The 17,698-nt window shown below is 42.5% G+C and overlaps 1 protein-coding gene across 14 annotated transcripts in view; it reads left to right on the plus strand.

The window, feature by feature from the left end:
* Positions 1–17,698, plus strand: part of VSTM4 (V-set and transmembrane domain containing 4) — a 107,110-nt gene that overhangs the window by 79,647 nt on the left and 9,765 nt on the right. For 2 of the 14 annotated variants that reach the window (XM_072806357.1, XM_072806354.1), the window contains exon 8: positions 14,056–14,155. The exons of 7 other annotated variants lie outside the window; for them this stretch is intronic. In XM_072806357.1, coding sequence (XP_072662458.1) covers positions 14,056–14,133 — 78 coding nt within the window. In that variant the 3' untranslated portion in view covers positions 14,134–14,155. Of the gene's footprint in view, positions 1–4,406; positions 13,390–14,055; positions 14,156–17,698 lie in introns of those variants that run through there. 5 more of the 14 variants (XM_072806356.1, XM_072806353.1, XM_072806349.1 and 2 more) reach the window with 3 other exon arrangements.

Here is a 17,698-nt window from a genome sequence, read left to right on the forward strand (position 1 = left end):
GCTGCCCTTCCCCCCAAATATCTTTATTTGCCTTTACATTTGAGTAGTTTGTCTGGGGATAGAATTCTAGTTTTATAAACTTTTTTCACTCTGTTCTGGGAAATATGCTGAGCACTTTATGTGCATTTCTATTTACTTCCCGTGTTGCTCAATGTAAATGCCATATTCGTTACTGTGGCCCATAACACCCTATATCATGCAAGCCACATATGTCATTTAAATTTTTTAGCAGTCACATTCAAGAAGTAAAAGAAATAGGTGAAACCAATTTTACTAATATGGTTTATTTAACCCAGGATAGCAGAAAGATTATCACTTGAACACATAATCTATGCAAAAATTATTAATGAAATATTTTACATGCTTTCTGTTCTCCAAAACCTTCAAAATTCAGTGTGTATTTTATGCCTATTGCACATCTCATTTCAGAGCCACATTTTAAGTGCTTAAAAACCACATTTGACTAGTAGCTGTCATGAAAGCTCAGCCATATGTGATCTAGCCCCTGTTACCTCTTTGACATTATTTTTCCTGCTGTCTCCCTTCTTTGTTCCCCTCTGGCCACACTGGCCTCATTGCTAGTCCTTAAACATACCAAGCATGTTCTAGAAGGGCCTTTGCACCAGTTGTTCACTCTGGAACATTCTTTTCAGGTTATGCTTGTGGCTTGTCACTCATCCCCTACGGTCTCTATTTACATGTCATCTTGATGGAGAAACCTTCCTGAAATCCTATATAAATACTTCTCACCCTCTGATGGCACTCCTTATGACAGACACCCTGATGTACTTTATATTTATCTGTTGATTGCCTCTCCTTTCTACCAAAATGCATGGCCCATCAAGGCAGGGAGGCTGTCTGCTCTGGTCGCTGCAATGTCCTCCATACACAAAGCATTATCCAGCATTATGGAGATTTGTTAATGAACCTGAACACCAGCCCTGTGGAGTAGGTTCTCTCATTCTACTTTTACAGTTGAGCATATTGAGCTGCAAAGTCAGGGAGGTGCAAGATGGAACCCAAGGTCATGCATACTTGAATCTGACCCTTCTGAATCTAAAACATAAGGTTTTAACCAGCTCATTTGGATTCTTGCCTCAGAGTGGAGTCTTGGTCTGGTGTCTCTCTGGCCATGGTTCAGACATACTGTCCTGGCTCAGCCTCGCCCCTGCCCATGCCGTTTTGTACCCATGTCTCCTGCTATTCTTCTGGGGAGGCTGATTCACCTCTTTTCCAAAGAGAGCCTTCTTCTGCCTGCAGTGAATTGTGGGTTCCAGTGGGCTTTCCATTCAGTGTGATCCTATCTGGTTCATATCATCAGAAATTCCTCACCAGTCTGGTCTATTGACTACCCCTGTCTTGTCCTCAAATGCAGCTGTACAGTCTTTGCTGATTTTAATAGATCTCTAGTCTGTTGGTGGGCTTTGGAAACTCAGCAGGACACAAAGGCTAAACCAACTTTCCTCACTTCCTCAACTGTGCATATCACTGTGCATCTTTGTGAGTGTATGTGTACCTTTTTCAGATCTTTTCTCCTTGTTCTGATATTTATGAACTACCTCGAGAAAGGATTTTTCTTATAATTTTTCCCACCTTACTTTCTCCCTGAGTTGGTCAGGAGTTGTTGCTTCTAATCCAAAATCTTACTCCAGTTAATAACAGGAACAGCTATGTACTGACACTCCATGGATATATCCCAGAGAGCACCAAAAAACATGCTTTTTGCATGTTGTTATAGTTAATTCTCACAATGAGCTCCCCCATCCAATCTCCAGTTTTGAATGTGAGGACATATACTCTGTTTAAGAAAAGTGAGTTCCTCCAACTCACAGGTGTAGCAATCCACTTCCCATGAAGATCATGCTGCTGACCCAGTGGACTGCCCCTTTGCAGTGTCATCAGTCATAAATGGATGACTCTCTAATCCATGGCTGGGGGGTGGGTACCTCTCATTTATCCATTAAACAAAAATCAGGGATCCCTGGGTGGCGCAGTGGTTTGGCGCCTGCCTTTGGCCCAGGGCGCGATCCTGGAGACCCAGGATCGAATCCCACATCAGGCTCCCGGTGCATGGAGCCTGCTTCTCCCTCTGCCTATGTCTCTGCCTCTCTCTCTCTCTCTGTGACTATCATAAATAAATAAAAAAAAAAAAAACCAAAAAAAAAAAAAACAAAAAAACAAAAAAAAAAACAAAAATCAGTTGTATGCTTTTTGGGTACAGAAGGCTTCATTAAGCACTTTGGGGCCACCTGTAAAGGGATCAGAGTCAGCAGCATTTTCAAAAATAACACTGGTCTTAATCACAAGTTTTAGTTGCAGAGTTTGGTTTGTGTGTTCATTCAAGCTAGTGTGCTCCTCTCGATGGCAATTCAACATAGGACATTCTTATCTTCACAGGAAGTAGGTTGGGGCAGTTAGAGGCATTTCAGAAGGGGTCTTTGTTTTATGAAGTATCTCCAAGATACTTCTTAAGTACTTCTTAAGTACCAAAGCATCTGTTGATCATCTATGAGATGAAAAGACTTAAAATTTTCTATACCCAAACGAGACCATTTGGAAACCAGTTTATACCCATAACAATAGACAATCAAGGAAAGAGCTGACTTTGAATGGGACTCTCTGGCCGGTGACTTAAAGTCAAAAATACTGGGCCTAGTATGTGTAGGTTTGTGTTAATATTAAGATTTATTTTCCAAGAAGAGCAGCATTGACCTCAGTCTCGTTTGGGTCGATATTTAGCTCTCAGATCAATAGGTCTTGATGGTAGCTGGAACTAAAGTCAATAATTACTTGTTGACTCACTTAGGCCTTAGTGGGTATTTTAGAAAAAGCTTGGAGACATCTTTACTTTGGTGCCTGGTACCAGTTGAGTGGTTTATCTCTGTTGCTATTCTATTTTGCGCCCATTTGCATAAGAAGGTACTTCCTGGAGTGGCCATGGGCCCCAGAGACCCCCAGCCTTCTTTCCAGAGTGACGTTAGCACATTCTCACCCCAAGAAGCCAAATTGCCTGCCACCTCCAGTGACTCATTGCCAAGAGGGAAAATATTTATTTATTGAGTACCTACATGTGCCAGCTCCTCTGCTTGCAGGCTCCATCTCACTCATCTCAAGTGCACGTGTGAACTCCTGGTGGGCCTTCTGGACTCTGGCAGGCAAAAATGACACATGCATTTCCTTGTATTTTCACCCTTAAAGCATGAAAGTGGGAATATTTTTGTGGGTTTCCAAGACAACATGGCATTTTGCAGGAAGTATGTACGCCAGAGACTAATAGTGTTTGGAAAGTTTAAAAGATAGGATTGAAGAAGGAAAAAAGAGATGAGAAAGGCATTTTATTTCTTATTTTTTTTAATTAATTAATTAATTTATTTGAGAGAAAGAGAGAGAGAGAGAGAGGGAACACAAGCAGGGAGGAAAGGCAGAAGGAGAGGGAGAAGCAGACTCCCTGCTGAGCAGGGAGCCTGATGTGGGATTAGATTCCAGGATCCTGAGATCATGACCTGTTCCAGAGGCAGATGCTTAACCAACTGAGCCACCCAGGCACCCTGAGAAAGGCATTTTAGACCTTTTATAATCAAGATACCAAAATAGAGCTCCCCTCTTTTTTTTAACAAAAACAAACACAACAGCCTGCTTTCAAAGTTACCTCATTAGAGAGTGAGGCCGAGCATGATCACACAGGGTCTCTCTGATGGACGATGTGATCTGTTTTTCCAATAACCTTAAACACTGACAATGGGTTATTGTTCCTACATCAGTGGTTCTTCCTCCTTTTGGGGGCAAGGGAGTACTTTCACAACACTCAAAATATGTGGTTTCCCTTTCAGTTGGGGGTGAGGGATTGGCACTGGCTCAAGACCCCCCTGAAGCCTTCTGGTCACCCCCACTCACTCCCCCTGCAGCAGAGTCCCCAGTACACACTCAGGGAACGCAGATACTTCCAGGAAAAGCTGTCATGGCTTCCTAGTTTCTGAAGAAACAGAGAAAGGCAGAAATGCTTTTGATTGCTTTTTACTGCCCCAGATCAGTTATTGATTTGGAGGCCAAGTGGAGGAAGAGGAAGCAGCATTTCTGTGATGTGGAGGCAAGAGCTCAGTGCTTAACAAAGAGCAAGAGGAAATAATGAATTTGAGAGGAGGGGCATCAGAAAAAGAAGAGAATGCGGACCTTTGGGTTCAGTGGGTTTTCACACACTCTAACCTCTGCGTCAGCACCCTCCTCACTGAGGACTGCTCTGTGCCTCACCCCAGAAGCTCTGTAATGAAGGCACCTAGATGTAGTATTCAGTAACTGGAAGGCTCAGGCCACCTCTCTCCTCTAAGGAGAAGAAGATCATCTCTTGTGAGCCGAAGACCGAAAAATCTGGAACGTCATGGGCTTAATTATCTAAACTTTCCCTGCAGGTCTCTTGTTTCCTGTGTGTCCTGCTCAGATCCGTCCTCACACTGCTGCCTAGAGAGTGTTCTCAGACACAGCTCAGACCTTGTCCTTCCCTATTTAATATACTCCCCAAGCTCCCCTTTGCTTTCAGGGTGAAGCCCGGCTTCCTGCGAGCTGTGTGAGTGCGGGCTGGCCCCGGGTCCCACAGGCTCTGTCCCGCTGCAGCTGCCCAACCCATCCTCCCGCAGGGCTGCTGCTCCCCTCCTGGCCCACCCACTACCCACAGAGCCACAAGGGGGGTCCCGCGGGCATCAGCTATGCTCCGCACGCCAGGGAGCTCCCCATCACCACCCCCTCACAGCACTTTACAGCCCTGTTATTTCTGAGCCCTCCCGGCATCAGTGTCCTCCTTCCTGGGGGTGAACATGGGGCTGTGCTGCCACCCCAGCTCACGGCTTTGCTGCACACCTCCTCTCCAGGTGGTTGCACCACCACCGCTCCGGGATGTTGGCTGTCTCCACCATGGTCAGATTGCCGGACACAGTCAGCCCTGGCACAGGTGCACCAGCCACACATGCAGCCCCTCCATTCCCTTGCTTGGGTCGTCAAGGCAGTTCCAAACGGATTCTTCTGACTCTTTATGGAGCATTTCCCTGCAGGCTCCACACCACCCCATTCCACCAGAGTGTACACACAGTGCGGATTCCTGGCCCCTACACCACGTGGGAGAGCCCTGCCTCAGGGACCGGCTATGCCATTCAGAATCTAGGTGTCTTCTGCCTCACCCTCACATGCAGTGGAGACTATGACTCCTCGGCGTGGCCCAGCTTGTCCATGTCCCCTTGCTCATTGCCACAGATTGTCATATGCCTAACACCTCCCCATCCATCTGACTTTGCTTGGGGCATTCACAGCACCTTACCTATATTTGAGCACTTCCCACACCACACTGAAGTCCTGTGTAGCTGCCCGATTTCACTTTCTCCTCTGCTAGAACCAGGCTGTTCCTTCTTACAGAGTGACTTCACATTCCTTAGACTATGAAGGCTCTACGTTATAGACACCTTAGATGGTAGACACAGTAGGGGCCATTTCTTTAAATTGTGCTCAAGTGCACATCACATAAAATTCACCATCTTAACCATTTTGAAGTGTACAGTTCAGTAGTGCTAAGTACCTTCACATTGCTCTGTAAACCATCTCCAGAACTTTTCATCTTGCAAAACTCTGTACTCAATAAATAGCACTCCTGCTTCCCTCGCCTCTGAAACCCACCCCTCTACTTCCTGTCTTTATAAATCTCACTACTCTAGGAACCTCGTGCAAGTGGAATCACGTAGTAGTTATCTTTCTGTGACTGGCTTATTTCATTTAGCATAACATTGTCAAGGATCATCCATGTTGCTATAGGGGTCAGAATTTCTCTTTTTTTCAGGGCTGAGTAGTATTTCCTTGAATGTATATACCACATTCTGCTTATCCATTCATCTGTCCATAGACGTTTGAGTGACTTCCACATTAGCTATTGTGAATGATAACTGTTGTGAATGTGGATGTGCAAATATGTTTTTGAGTTCTCGATTTCAGTTTTTGGGTATATACCTAGAAGTGGGTTTTCTGAGCCATATGGTAGTTCTATTTTTAATTTTTTGAGGAACTACCATACTGTTTTCCATCACAACTGTGCCATTTTACATTCCCACCTTTAGTGCACAAGGACTCAATTTCTCTATATCCTTGCCAACACTATTTTCTGTCTTTTTGATAGTAGCCATCTTAATGGATGTGAGATGCTATCTCATGGTAGTTTTAATTTGCACTTCCCTAACAATTAAGGATGTTGAACATCTTTTTATGTTCTTGTTGGCCATTTGTATAGCTTCTTTGGAGAAATGTCTATTCAAGTTTTTTCCTATTTTTTAAAATCAGGTTGTTTGTTTTGTTGTTGTTGAGTTGTAGAAGCTCTTTATATATTCTGGATATTAACTTCTTATTAGATACATAATTTGCAGATATTTTCACCAATTCTGTAGATTGCCTTTGCCCTTTGTTGATTGTCCTTGATGCATAATAGTTTTAAATTTTTATTAGTTTTAAAATCATCAAGGACTTGCCCTCTTCATCACTGTGTCCCAAGTAGAGGAGCTGGAACTTGCAGAATGCTTGTGGGATGAATGAACAATTGAGGACAGAGATCTGGGACTAGAGCTCTAAGTCCTCACTGCTCAAAGTGTAGTCCATGGACTAACAGCCTGGGCATCCCCTGGGAGCTTGTTGGAAAAATAGAAGCCCAGGCCCCACCCTAGATCTACTGAGTGAGAATTTGCAATTCAGCAAGATCCCAGATGAGTCTGATGAACATGAATGCTTGAGAGTGTGGCTCTGAATAACTCATCAGACTCAGTAGCCCACTCTGGCTGGGTCATTGATGACAAGACAGAGCCCCTCATATCTGGAGAAGATGTTTTTACATTTTAATAAAGAGTTCAGCCATTTGGGAGAATGGTGGTTTTCTTATTTATCAACAAAGAGAACATTAAACATGAGAATCTGCTTCTAAAGCATACAGTGACTTTCCTTCATTCCTGAGGACCTTTCTTGGGCAGCTTCTCCCTGTGATCTCCTAGGCCCTCTGTCAGTAGAGAGTTCTGACATGTGGGGAGTGGCTCTGCCCACCTGGGATTCCCTCGAGCTGAAAGTCTGCAGTACACTTGCCTCCTCCCCTGAACTCTGAAAGATCTGGGTGCTCCGAATGGACATAAAGTATGTGGCTCATTGTATCATAGCTGAGAGGGAGCTTGTCTTAGGAATGGGCCTTCCATTGAGTGGTCAGCCCAGGATCCACATGCCTCAAGGGCTTTGTCCGGTGTTTCCCTGGTCTCAAGAAAGAAGCCCCTTTTCCCAGCCTTGTTTCACTATTGAGAATATCCTGCCAAGACCAGAAAGAGTTTCTCTCTGATCTGTAGCAGAACAGGGCTTGGAGGCACATTAGGCACCAGTGATAGAATTCTGAGAGGATTTTAATAATAACCCAAATCCCAGCAAAATTATTTCCAGAGGACATGCATTTCAGGTTTCTTGAAGGATGTTTATAATTAGCCGGAGAATTTCTCTTGTTGTCGCTAATGTGCTAGAACTGGTTTCAGTTAAATTTTACATCAAAAGGATATATTAACCTGCATAAAATATGTTCATAATCTCGATTTAAAATTAAAAAGAAGAAAAAAACCCCACAATCACTTATACAATATATTGCCCCAAGTAAAAGCCTTGGGAAAAAAACAAAAACTTTGCTGGTACCACGCTAGTACCATTTTTACAGAGATAAAAATTCTATGCCCCCCTCGGTACACATGCGCATCCCATTATTGTCACGGGGAGTTATGTATGTTGACTGGAGGGAAAAATAGATACTGAGCATTGGAAAGGATGAGAAAAGGGGAAGCAGAAGTCATTTGGTTTCATGGATTCCCTCCAGTCTGGGGAGTGCGGGCGGTGGGATGCGAGCATTGGGGAGGTGCAAGCAGACCCTACCGCCACCCCCGCCCCAAGTGGAGGTGGGATTGTATTAGTTTTGTGTTAGGGACTGGTAACTCTGTCATAGGGCTGGCACCTCCGGGGGTGCCATGAGGTCAGTGCTGAGGCCCTTGGCTGCCGAGTGCCGTCCACAAACAGCTACCAGGTTGGATGCTTCTCTGTTGTGTCAGGCCCATGGAGTTGGCTTGAGGTTCTGTATTCCCCATGGGCCAAGTGAAGCTCTTACTCTCCAGGTGTCTTTTAAGACTGGTCATGCCTGAAGCTCTAATGGACCCCCTTTGAGGAATTCAATATGGGGAGACAGTGGAGATCCTACTCCAGAAGTGCTATGGGAGGAGTCTGCCTCACCCCATTTTAGGAGGATAATGTGACTTTGTACTTTGAAGAGGAAGGTGACTTTGGAATTGACCACCACAGGACCATGTTCCCATTTCCTGTGTCATTGATTCATTCATATCACTTTGCAGTCTTCCACTAGTTATTCATTCCTCACACATTTATGGAGGGCCAGCAGGCGGTGCAAGGTGCTGTGGGGACAGGAGCACGAGCCTTAGAATCTCCTGATGGAGGTGAACAGGTGGCAGAGAGGTAGGCTGGGCCAGAGGTTGGCCGAGGCCAGAGCAGGCCTGGTGGTCCTGCAGGTCTAGCCCCATGAGTGACCCTACCAAGTTGCACAGGCCCGTCCTGCCCCTGGGGGCCCTGGAGAGGCCTCTCTGGGAAGGGCCATCCTCCTTTGTCTGCAGGGAATGTCCCTCTAGAGTGGTATCTTGTTTTCCAGCTCAGCTCAGCTGATTTGCTGCTTTTATTGGGCACTTCATTGTTGGGATCATTGCACTGCTGGGAAATTTTTTTTTAACTTTTACACTCTATTTTATTTTTGTAATCTCATGGAATATCATTTGTGTTCACATTCGATTTTTTTATAAAAAAATTTCATTTAAAACCTCAGTTTTGAGTGCAGAACATTTCAGAATTGTTATTAAAAGACTTTTTCAATCTCAAGTAGAGAATATTAGAAATGAAGTGCCATTTTGGAAAAAAAAAGGAAAAAAAAAAGAAAAAAGTCATCACTGTATCTGTGACATCGAGCTAAGTATTCACAATATCCAGAAGAAAATCTTGATGTGAAGTTCTGAGTTCATGACAAACTAATGGAACATTTAAGGGATTTTATGCTCCTAGCCAGGCTTAATTCTAATTTATTATTATGACTCCCAAAAGCTGAATTTATAAATTCCAACAAGCACATGTGATGTCCAAAAGGCAAGAAGACAGCCTCATGAATGTATGACTAGAGCACACATAGAAAGATGAAGATTGCAAACTCTGAATACAATCATGTGTGCCATTGCTCACATTACATATGAATTCAGGTGTGCCAGCATACTGCTGTTATTTTATGTTTGGTCTTAATGCTTGGTGTGTGCCCTGTATATTGTGTCCATGACATAATGCTAGTGATGGTGGTGATGATGGTGATGTGATGAAGCTGGTGATGACAGTGATGACACACACACTTCACTTCCATGGCACTCCGCATGCAGACAGTATCCTGGTGCTGGTCAGTAGGAATGCTGGGACAACCTGACCTAAGCATTGCTATTGTCTCTTGTTTCCCAAATGAGGCAGGGAGCCACAGGGAGGTAAGTAGCAGCACAAGCTTCCCCACCAGGTGGTGGCAGTGCAGGGTCTGGTTGGGCACTTGGCCTCAGGTCCCTGTTCCTCCCCACCCGGCTCTCCCCGGGCTCCGCTGTGTCTCACAGAAAGCACTCAGCAAAGTCCTAGTCTACCAAGTCTTGACCTCACTGGATGAGTATTTGTATAATGAAAGTTGCAATGGTGATTCTAAGTGGCGTGCAGGAGTGGGGCTGGCAGTTCACAATATCCATTTGTTAAGATAGAAAGTGAAATTCCTTGCATTGACTCTCATTTCTCTGCAGTTGCCAAATCCCTATTTGGCTTATATTCTTTAAACAGTTTTCTGTGTATGTACAAATTCATATCCATCTCTGTCTATTCCCAAAGTGTATGCACAGTCAACCCACAATCAGTATAGGTCATGCCTACAAATTATGACAAATAATTTCTGTGTGCCAACTTCCCCCAAAACGATAGTGGTCTTTTTTTTTTCTTTTCTTTTCTTTTTTTTTCGATAGTGATCTTAAACAGAATGTTTACAATTAAATTGTTTTCTCATTCACAATTCATCAGGCTCATATTTCTATGTCACTACATAGAGATCCATTCCATTCTTGTAATAACTGCAAAGTGTCACAGTATCATCATTTCTTTCATCTGTCTATCTATCTATCTATCTATCTATCTATCTATCTATCTATCTGATATCATCATAGGTCTATATTTTAATCTATGAAGTTGAAAGCCTTAGGCAGACTTATATGATTCCAAGCAGTAGAACCTGGGTATCTTTCTTCTTGGTAGAATGTCCTAAAGGAAATTCTAGATAGGCCAAAAGAGAAAAAAGTCCCATGGTTCTGCTCATGATTTCCAAGAGCATCCCCTCCCTGTATTCCTGAGGCCCAGGATATTCAAAGGAAGGTTTTTAATGCAGTGCCAGACTGGTTTTCTTTCATTTTTGTCCTAAACTCATTCAGTCATTCATGTAAAAATTTACACTGAGTTTCTTCTGTGTGCCGGGTAGCACCTGAGTTGGGCACCTTCCTAGAAGCTAAGTTAGAGCCAGTGGTGTGATCCAGCCCATTTCTGTCCACTAGAGAGAACTAATCTCTTTGGCATCATAAAATTTACACATGTAAGTCAGCCAGTGCTATAAACCAGAATTTTTTTCTTGGAGAACTAATTGCTCACAATTTCCCAGCACACTACTCTGGATGTAGCAGTGAATGTTTGACAAAGTTGCTGCTTTCACGGAGATCAGTGATGCAGTTAGAGGCTAGCTCTAGCACCAGCTCCACCACATACTAGTTGTTGACCTCAAGCTTGCCATTTCTCTGCCTCTGTTTCTATATGTGTAAAATGAGGATGATAGTAAGAGGACTTTCTGTGTAGAGTTGTCAGTACACTAAGCAAGCATTAGGTGCTATGATTACATTCTTGTGGTTAAAGGCAAAAGTAATCAAATGGATAGTACTTTATAATTCCAAGGTGTGACACATGCTCCGCAGAACAGTACTGCAGAGCAGAAGAGCCAGGGAGAGACTGTGTTTGATGGGGAGGGAGCCTCCTTGGAGCAAAGGCCCAATAAAGTGAGAGAGCAAGCCACACTGCTATTTGGGGGAAGAACATTCCAGGCAGAGAGCAGAGCCTGAACTAAAGCCTTGAGGTGAACCCTGAACAAGGAATACTGTATAGATGTGTCTAACACATACCAGGAGACCAGGGGCTGAAGCATTGGTCAGGAAGGGGGATGTGTGGTGTGAACAGAGGTCAGAGGAGTCCTGGGGAAAAATCATGAAGGATCAGTATCCTGATAGGGACTCTAGATTTTATTCTAAGTGTGATAAGAAAACATTGGAGAATTTTATGCTGAGCAGTGAGTGGGTTGACATCATTTTAGAAGGATTAACTTTACCACTGTGAAAAAAATATATAGATATACATCTGTCTCACTGGACTTATTTGGCACTGGCCTGAGGTCCAGTGGTATCCATCAGAATCTACCGTGTGATGTCTTCTAAATGAACTGAGTGTCTTCTCTCTGCCTCTCAGTATTTCAAAGGGACCAATTGTCAAAACAACCCTTGTCTGTACTCTATAATAAAAAATTATAGTAATAGTAATAATAATAATAATAGTTGAGCACTTGTGTAGCATTTACTATTTACCCACCAGGTAATTTTCTAAGTGCATTACATATATTAATGCATTTAGTCCTCAAAATATCCCTGTGGTATAGGTACTATTATGCGTCTCACTTTACAGATGAGGAAATTATGCACAGAGAAGCTAAGAAACTTGCCCAAGGTCACACACGTGGCAAATGGCGGTCTTTCTGTCTCTGAGAATCTATGCTCATTTAAGCACCACCATCACTAGCATTGTGTCACGGACACAATATAGTGGTATTTAAACCACTAGACAGACCCTTGAACCCCAGACACCCAATAAGTCAGAGTGTTAAAGATTGCAGCTGATTGGAGGACTGAGTGTTCAAAATTGAAGATTCTCAGAGTGGGCTCCTACATAGAAGGAGATAGCCAAATACTCTCTTTTTCTAAACATAAATATTCTTTTGAATAATATTGCCAGTAAAAGTACTTTTGGAAGGAAGCTGGGAAAACATATGTCTATGGTCCATGGGGAAGAGAAAATGCGTGTCTGTATTAGATCATGGAGCTAATCAACACTATCACTGTGCCACTATGAAAAGTTTCATGTGTCAGAACCCTCCCCAAGGGCTTTATCTATAATCACATTTTAGCTTCCAAACATACATTGGTGAAACCTAGAGACCTCCATCTGTCTGATGACTTGTAAAGCCTTGGGCCTTTTCTGTGCATGGCTTTAGCAGGTTCTATAGCTGGTTACCTCTGTGTATCCTCAGAGCAATTAGCCAGGGGCATGTGACTTACCATCATGTCATATTCATTCTGGGAATGCGCTTTGCTAAACATCTTTTGAATTCTCCAGAGTCAAGAGCATGATGTGAATTTGCTCTGCTCAAGGATTCCAAGTGACTTCATCCAACCCACTGTGCCAAAAACCTGGATACAACTTTGAAATCTTAATCTCCATCCAAAACTTCTCTCCTGAGTTCCAGATCCCTTCTAATTCTTCCAAAGTCATAGGGAACACTGTTTCATTGGCCATCGGTTACTGAATAATCATGTGAAAGCCAGGCATGGGGTAAGAATTTGGGTAGACATAATCCCACAGTCAATAGATGTCTGAAGCAACAGAGGAAGTGAGCATTTTGTGCCTTAGAAAGTACCTGTGCCCCTCTCTGTGATGACCAAGGGTCCTGATTTCTAAACCCTGGCTCAGAGTATTAAAAGGCACCTTTGTCAGCAGTCACAGCTGCATGCTGGATTTGGGATGTGCAACTGAATTCTAGCCCTCACCTCTGAGTGAGGATTCTGGTATCAGTTTTGCTACTGAAGCCAGAGGTCCTAGAGGACCAGTGATTTTACCTCCAAGGAGATGGTGAGTAGATCTGGCATGTGGCTCCAGCACTTACCTTAAAAATTCGCCTGGCCTTTTCCAGTTCTGCATTTTCACACTTAGCTTCCTATTTCTACCTGTTCAGTGGGCATCTCTGATCAAGAGTCTGTTACCAGGGGGCCTGGTGTCTCAGTTGGTTAAGCCTTTGACTCTCAATTTTGGCTCAGGTCATGATCTCAGGGTAGTGGGGTCGAGCCCCTCATTGGGCTGTGCACTCATGTGGAGTCTGCTTGTCTCTCTCCCTCTGCTCTTCCTACTACTCTCACTCTCTCTTTCTCTCAAATAAATAAATAAATAAATAAATAAAATCTTTAAAAAAAAAAAAAAGTCTTTTGCCTGGCCAAAGCAGAGTATGCCAGTCGGCAGACCTGTGGAACTCAAAATTAAGTCAAGTTCATATCCAAGGCATGTTGATTCCAACAGGTCCAGTAAGAGCCATGACATAGTTTTCTTTCCCGAGTTTGGACCTATGGATACCCATTGAGGGCCCTCTGTCAACTAGAGCTTCACTGATTGCACAGCCTCCACCTCTTTCGTGGCTATAGTCATATGTGTGTGGGCATTGTGAGGGGAAAATTTGTTTTACTAGGTACTCCTCTGTGGAATAAAAATGAGCACTTATCTTGAAGGGGGAAGAGGAAGTCTGCCCTCGATAATATGTAATTCTCTCTTGGGTAAATAGATTCCTGATAGTGCAACTTGGTAGAACTGCAATCACATTTTTAACTCTAAGGTGACGTTAGCATAAACATCCCCATGTCCTAGTTATTGATCTTTTGCTCAGATAACGCTATTACCCAATTGAACTTATGACATTGGAGAACTTGCAGTGGCTGCAATTCCATTTTTCTCTTATTCTTGCAACTTAATTCAGCACGCACCTCCAGCTGTGATAGCTATAAAAAAAAAAGGTGGTTTTTGCAGCAGTCTGCATAGAATATTAAATCAACCTCTCTTTCCTTCTGTCTTTCCTTTCTCCCTCTCTCCTGGTAGGAGTGTTACATTTTGGCTTGGATCCTGGAAGCACACCTACCAAATGAAATACTCAGAAACTACCAGTTAGGAGCCTGAAGTGTGGTATGTGCCCAAAGAGGTACACAATTTCTGAATTCCTGGGGTTTGACTTCTCTAGTCTTAGCCATATCAAGTAAACCCTTCCCCATACACTCACTTTCCATACCCTTCCCCATACACTCATTTTCCATAGTGAATACTCTAGAACTGGGGGACCTTAAATGAGAAGCAGGAGGTCCAACCTGGAGGTTATCATCTGCTGTTGAGTGTCTCACCACTGGCGGAACAGAAGGATGGGCCACAGAAGACTTGGCATTTCACTGCATACTGACCTTGTTACACCTAGAGTCCAGAAGTGATAATGCTTTCTGAATCCTTCTGAGGGAAAGTTATGCTCTGTGGGAACTTAATCCGACTCTGGCAGTGGAGTAAAAGTCTAGGATCTAGGAGGTCCTTGAGGACAGTGGAAGCATACAGCTGATGTTTGAACTAAGGTCCAAATTACTCCTATACTCATGCTCTGCAGTCAGCCATGGGATAATGGCCTAAGGGCCAATCTCCTTGCCTCCTCTGAATGAACATTTCCACCAACTGAGAGAAGAGTCTTTCAAAATTCCATTCCAGTCTCTCTTTGATGCCATCGATGTATGTCTATATGTGAACTTCCATCCCTTCTTGCTTATCGAATCCCCTTCCAGGCTAAGGAATGGATTCTCCCTGGCTGGGAGGAAATGTATCAATAGTAAGATTACAGGTACGTAAAACAAAGAGGTTTAGAACAGAAGAGATCCCAAGCAGTGGTAAACACAAATGCCAGGCCCTTACTGGAGAAATAGAGGAACTGACCAAGAATCTCTGTAGGCTGAGAGGGAAACCAAATAGTCCTGTGAAAGAAGAAATAGGGAAGTTGTTGCTCATGTGTTTGGAAAGTTCTAGGGCTTTTGCTAAAGGACCCTGTCAAACCTTCCCAGCCATTGGTCCACTTTCCCTCCTTTCCGTTTCTTCTTGCTCCTGCTCGCCAATGAATACAGCAACATCAGACATAAGTGTCTGAGGCCTAGAAATCCTGCTTCTAGGAGTTTCCTTCATGTCTGAGTGCAGTCTGAAGCACTTGCAAGAGTGTGAACAGCCAGTTCGAGATCATTGAAGTTTGCACCCTTGGGTGCCCATAAGTACACTTGTGAATGAGTAGGAATGGGGTCTTGAAGAGCGCCGTTTTAAGGGCCAGCAGCTGGCAGGGAACTGACAGAAGTGCTTCTCAATTCATCCTTAGAGACTCCCTTACTGTGCTCCAGTTTTCGAACTGCCGAAGACACTAGGAGTGATTCCTTAGCTTATGCCCAGGACACCTTCAAATGGTCAAGATCACAGTCATCACCAGAAATATGGGTGTGGCCCTGCTGCAGGGTCCTCACCCTGGCTGTACCCTATCAAATCATCCACTTTAACCTTTACATTCTGCTCTTGGTTTCTGGTTTTACTACCAGTTCTATAGTTTTACCAATAATTAATTACTCCAAACAATTTCTCTAAGCTACTTCCCACCCGAACCTTCCACTAAAGCATCAGTGCTGTAAAAAGGCGGCGTGGTGAGAACTGGTGAGGAGTCTGCATTTACCCCCTTTCGTTGGCCATTAGGAATTTATTTCCAGTTAAACAAGCTGGGAAATGTAATTAAGCACATGGTTGATGGTGACAGCCAAGTGTGCATGCCAGAAAAACAATAGGTTCTTTAAAGGTGCCAAGGACCAATATTATGCATCTTCTGTTGGAAACTGTATACACTTCACAATTCAGAGCCTCCTGTGTGCTGCCTCATATCTTCAATCAAATTATTATATCCCAGAAATATGCATAAGGGAAATGATTCTACACATTTTATGGTGGGTTGTTGCTTGTAGCAGTAATTGAAGTACCTTTCCACTTATGAAAGTACTAATTTTATTTATTTTTATTGCTTTTCTAGATGCAATTATTTATTTAGTGTGCTTTGGCTTTATTGAATTATGTTTACTATAGGAACATCATAAAAATGTATGAAAACAACACATCAGCCCAGCCAGCCTGGTGACCTGTATTGAGAAAGCTAGTGTTATTTTTCATATCCAAACATAATGGAATAAGTTAAGAATAAACAGATAATCTACACTAGAAAACAATGCAATTGCAAGGTAATGTAATAAAACACCTGGACAATATGATTTCATAAATCCTGGTTTAAAATTTACATGAGTTGGGTTTTGTGTGCTTATTTGAGGACACATGGCATTTCTAAATGGAATCATTATAATGTGAAATGCAATTAAACTGAAAGGCAAGATGTAAACAGGATTTTTGTTGGCTTGGAATATATGGACAAATAAGAAGCAGTGTAAAGACTTTTGATGTTGAAAGAGAAACAGGAGGCTCTCATCCCTCTAAATGTCCTTTGAAATTTAAAATGGGCTAATTCATGAAGGTCGCTTGGCCATAGCCTCTGATCAGTAGGTACTGGCTATAGGAGTTTAGGTCCTCTCTTTGTCTCTTGCTCCCTGTCTCTATTCTGATGCTCCATTTCAGAAGTAAAAAGGCTTTTTGCTTTAAGCATTCTTTTTAAGAAACTTAAATCGAATACTAATGATTTACTTGTCCTGAATCTTGACAAGATAACCAAAGTGGAAGCACAAAAAAGAAAAAAAATTAAAACAACACAATCAAAGCCAAGAAACAAAAATGAAAAGTATGCTGCCTAAATGAAAGTCATGTGTCTTTAATGACTCTAAAACAGTGGCTGACTTTTATTTTTCTGATTATGACTTAAAATTAATTAATGTGATGTTTAAACACATGTGCCTACTAGAAAATGTAAAAGGTATCAACAAATGTACACACTAAATTGTGGGTCTCCCTTCTGCCATCCAGTTTACATCATGGATACCAGGTGCTTGATTTTCCAAGCAGGCTCCAAGGGCTTTCAAAGCATATAGAATATATACACATGTATTTACACAAATGATAGTAAAACATACAGTAGATGTATGGGTCCATCATTCTTTTTAAAGACTCCACAGTATACCCCATGGTATGAATACACGGTCTCCCACTAATGTTCATTGAAGTGTTTCCAGATTTTTGCTTGTAACAATAAACACCTCCACTAACAATATACAAAAAGACCTGTTTCTTGTGTTTCTTTTGGCAACCATTCTTTTTTAATGTTTGTTGATGTGAAAGACAAAAAGTGACATCTGATTTTAAATTGTCATTCTCTTACTACTGAAGGTTGAATCTCATTTGTATGTGTAAGAGCCTTTGTAACTTACTTTCCTGTGAACTATCTGGTCCTATTCGTTGTACTTTAATTTTCTAATGGGTTATTGGCCATTATCTTTGTTGAATTGTAAGGCCCTTTGATATGAGTTGTAAATCTTTTCATTTTTATCCGTTGTCCTTTGACTTTATTTAGAGAATATTTTTGCCATCTATGGTATGCAGATGTACATATCTTTATATTCATTTACATATTCATTTTGTATCAATCTTGGATTATTCTGTAAAGTACCTTCTGTACACTGAGTTGTTTTTTTTTTTTTACACTGTGAGGTTTTTATGTTTTAGTTTTTTTTTTTTTACCCTGAGTTTT

This window comes from Canis lupus, chromosome 29 (assembly GCF_048164855.1).
Source record: "Canis lupus baileyi chromosome 29, mCanLup2.hap1, whole genome shotgun sequence".
NCBI classification, from domain to species: domain Eukaryota; kingdom Metazoa; phylum Chordata; class Mammalia; order Carnivora; family Canidae; genus Canis; species Canis lupus.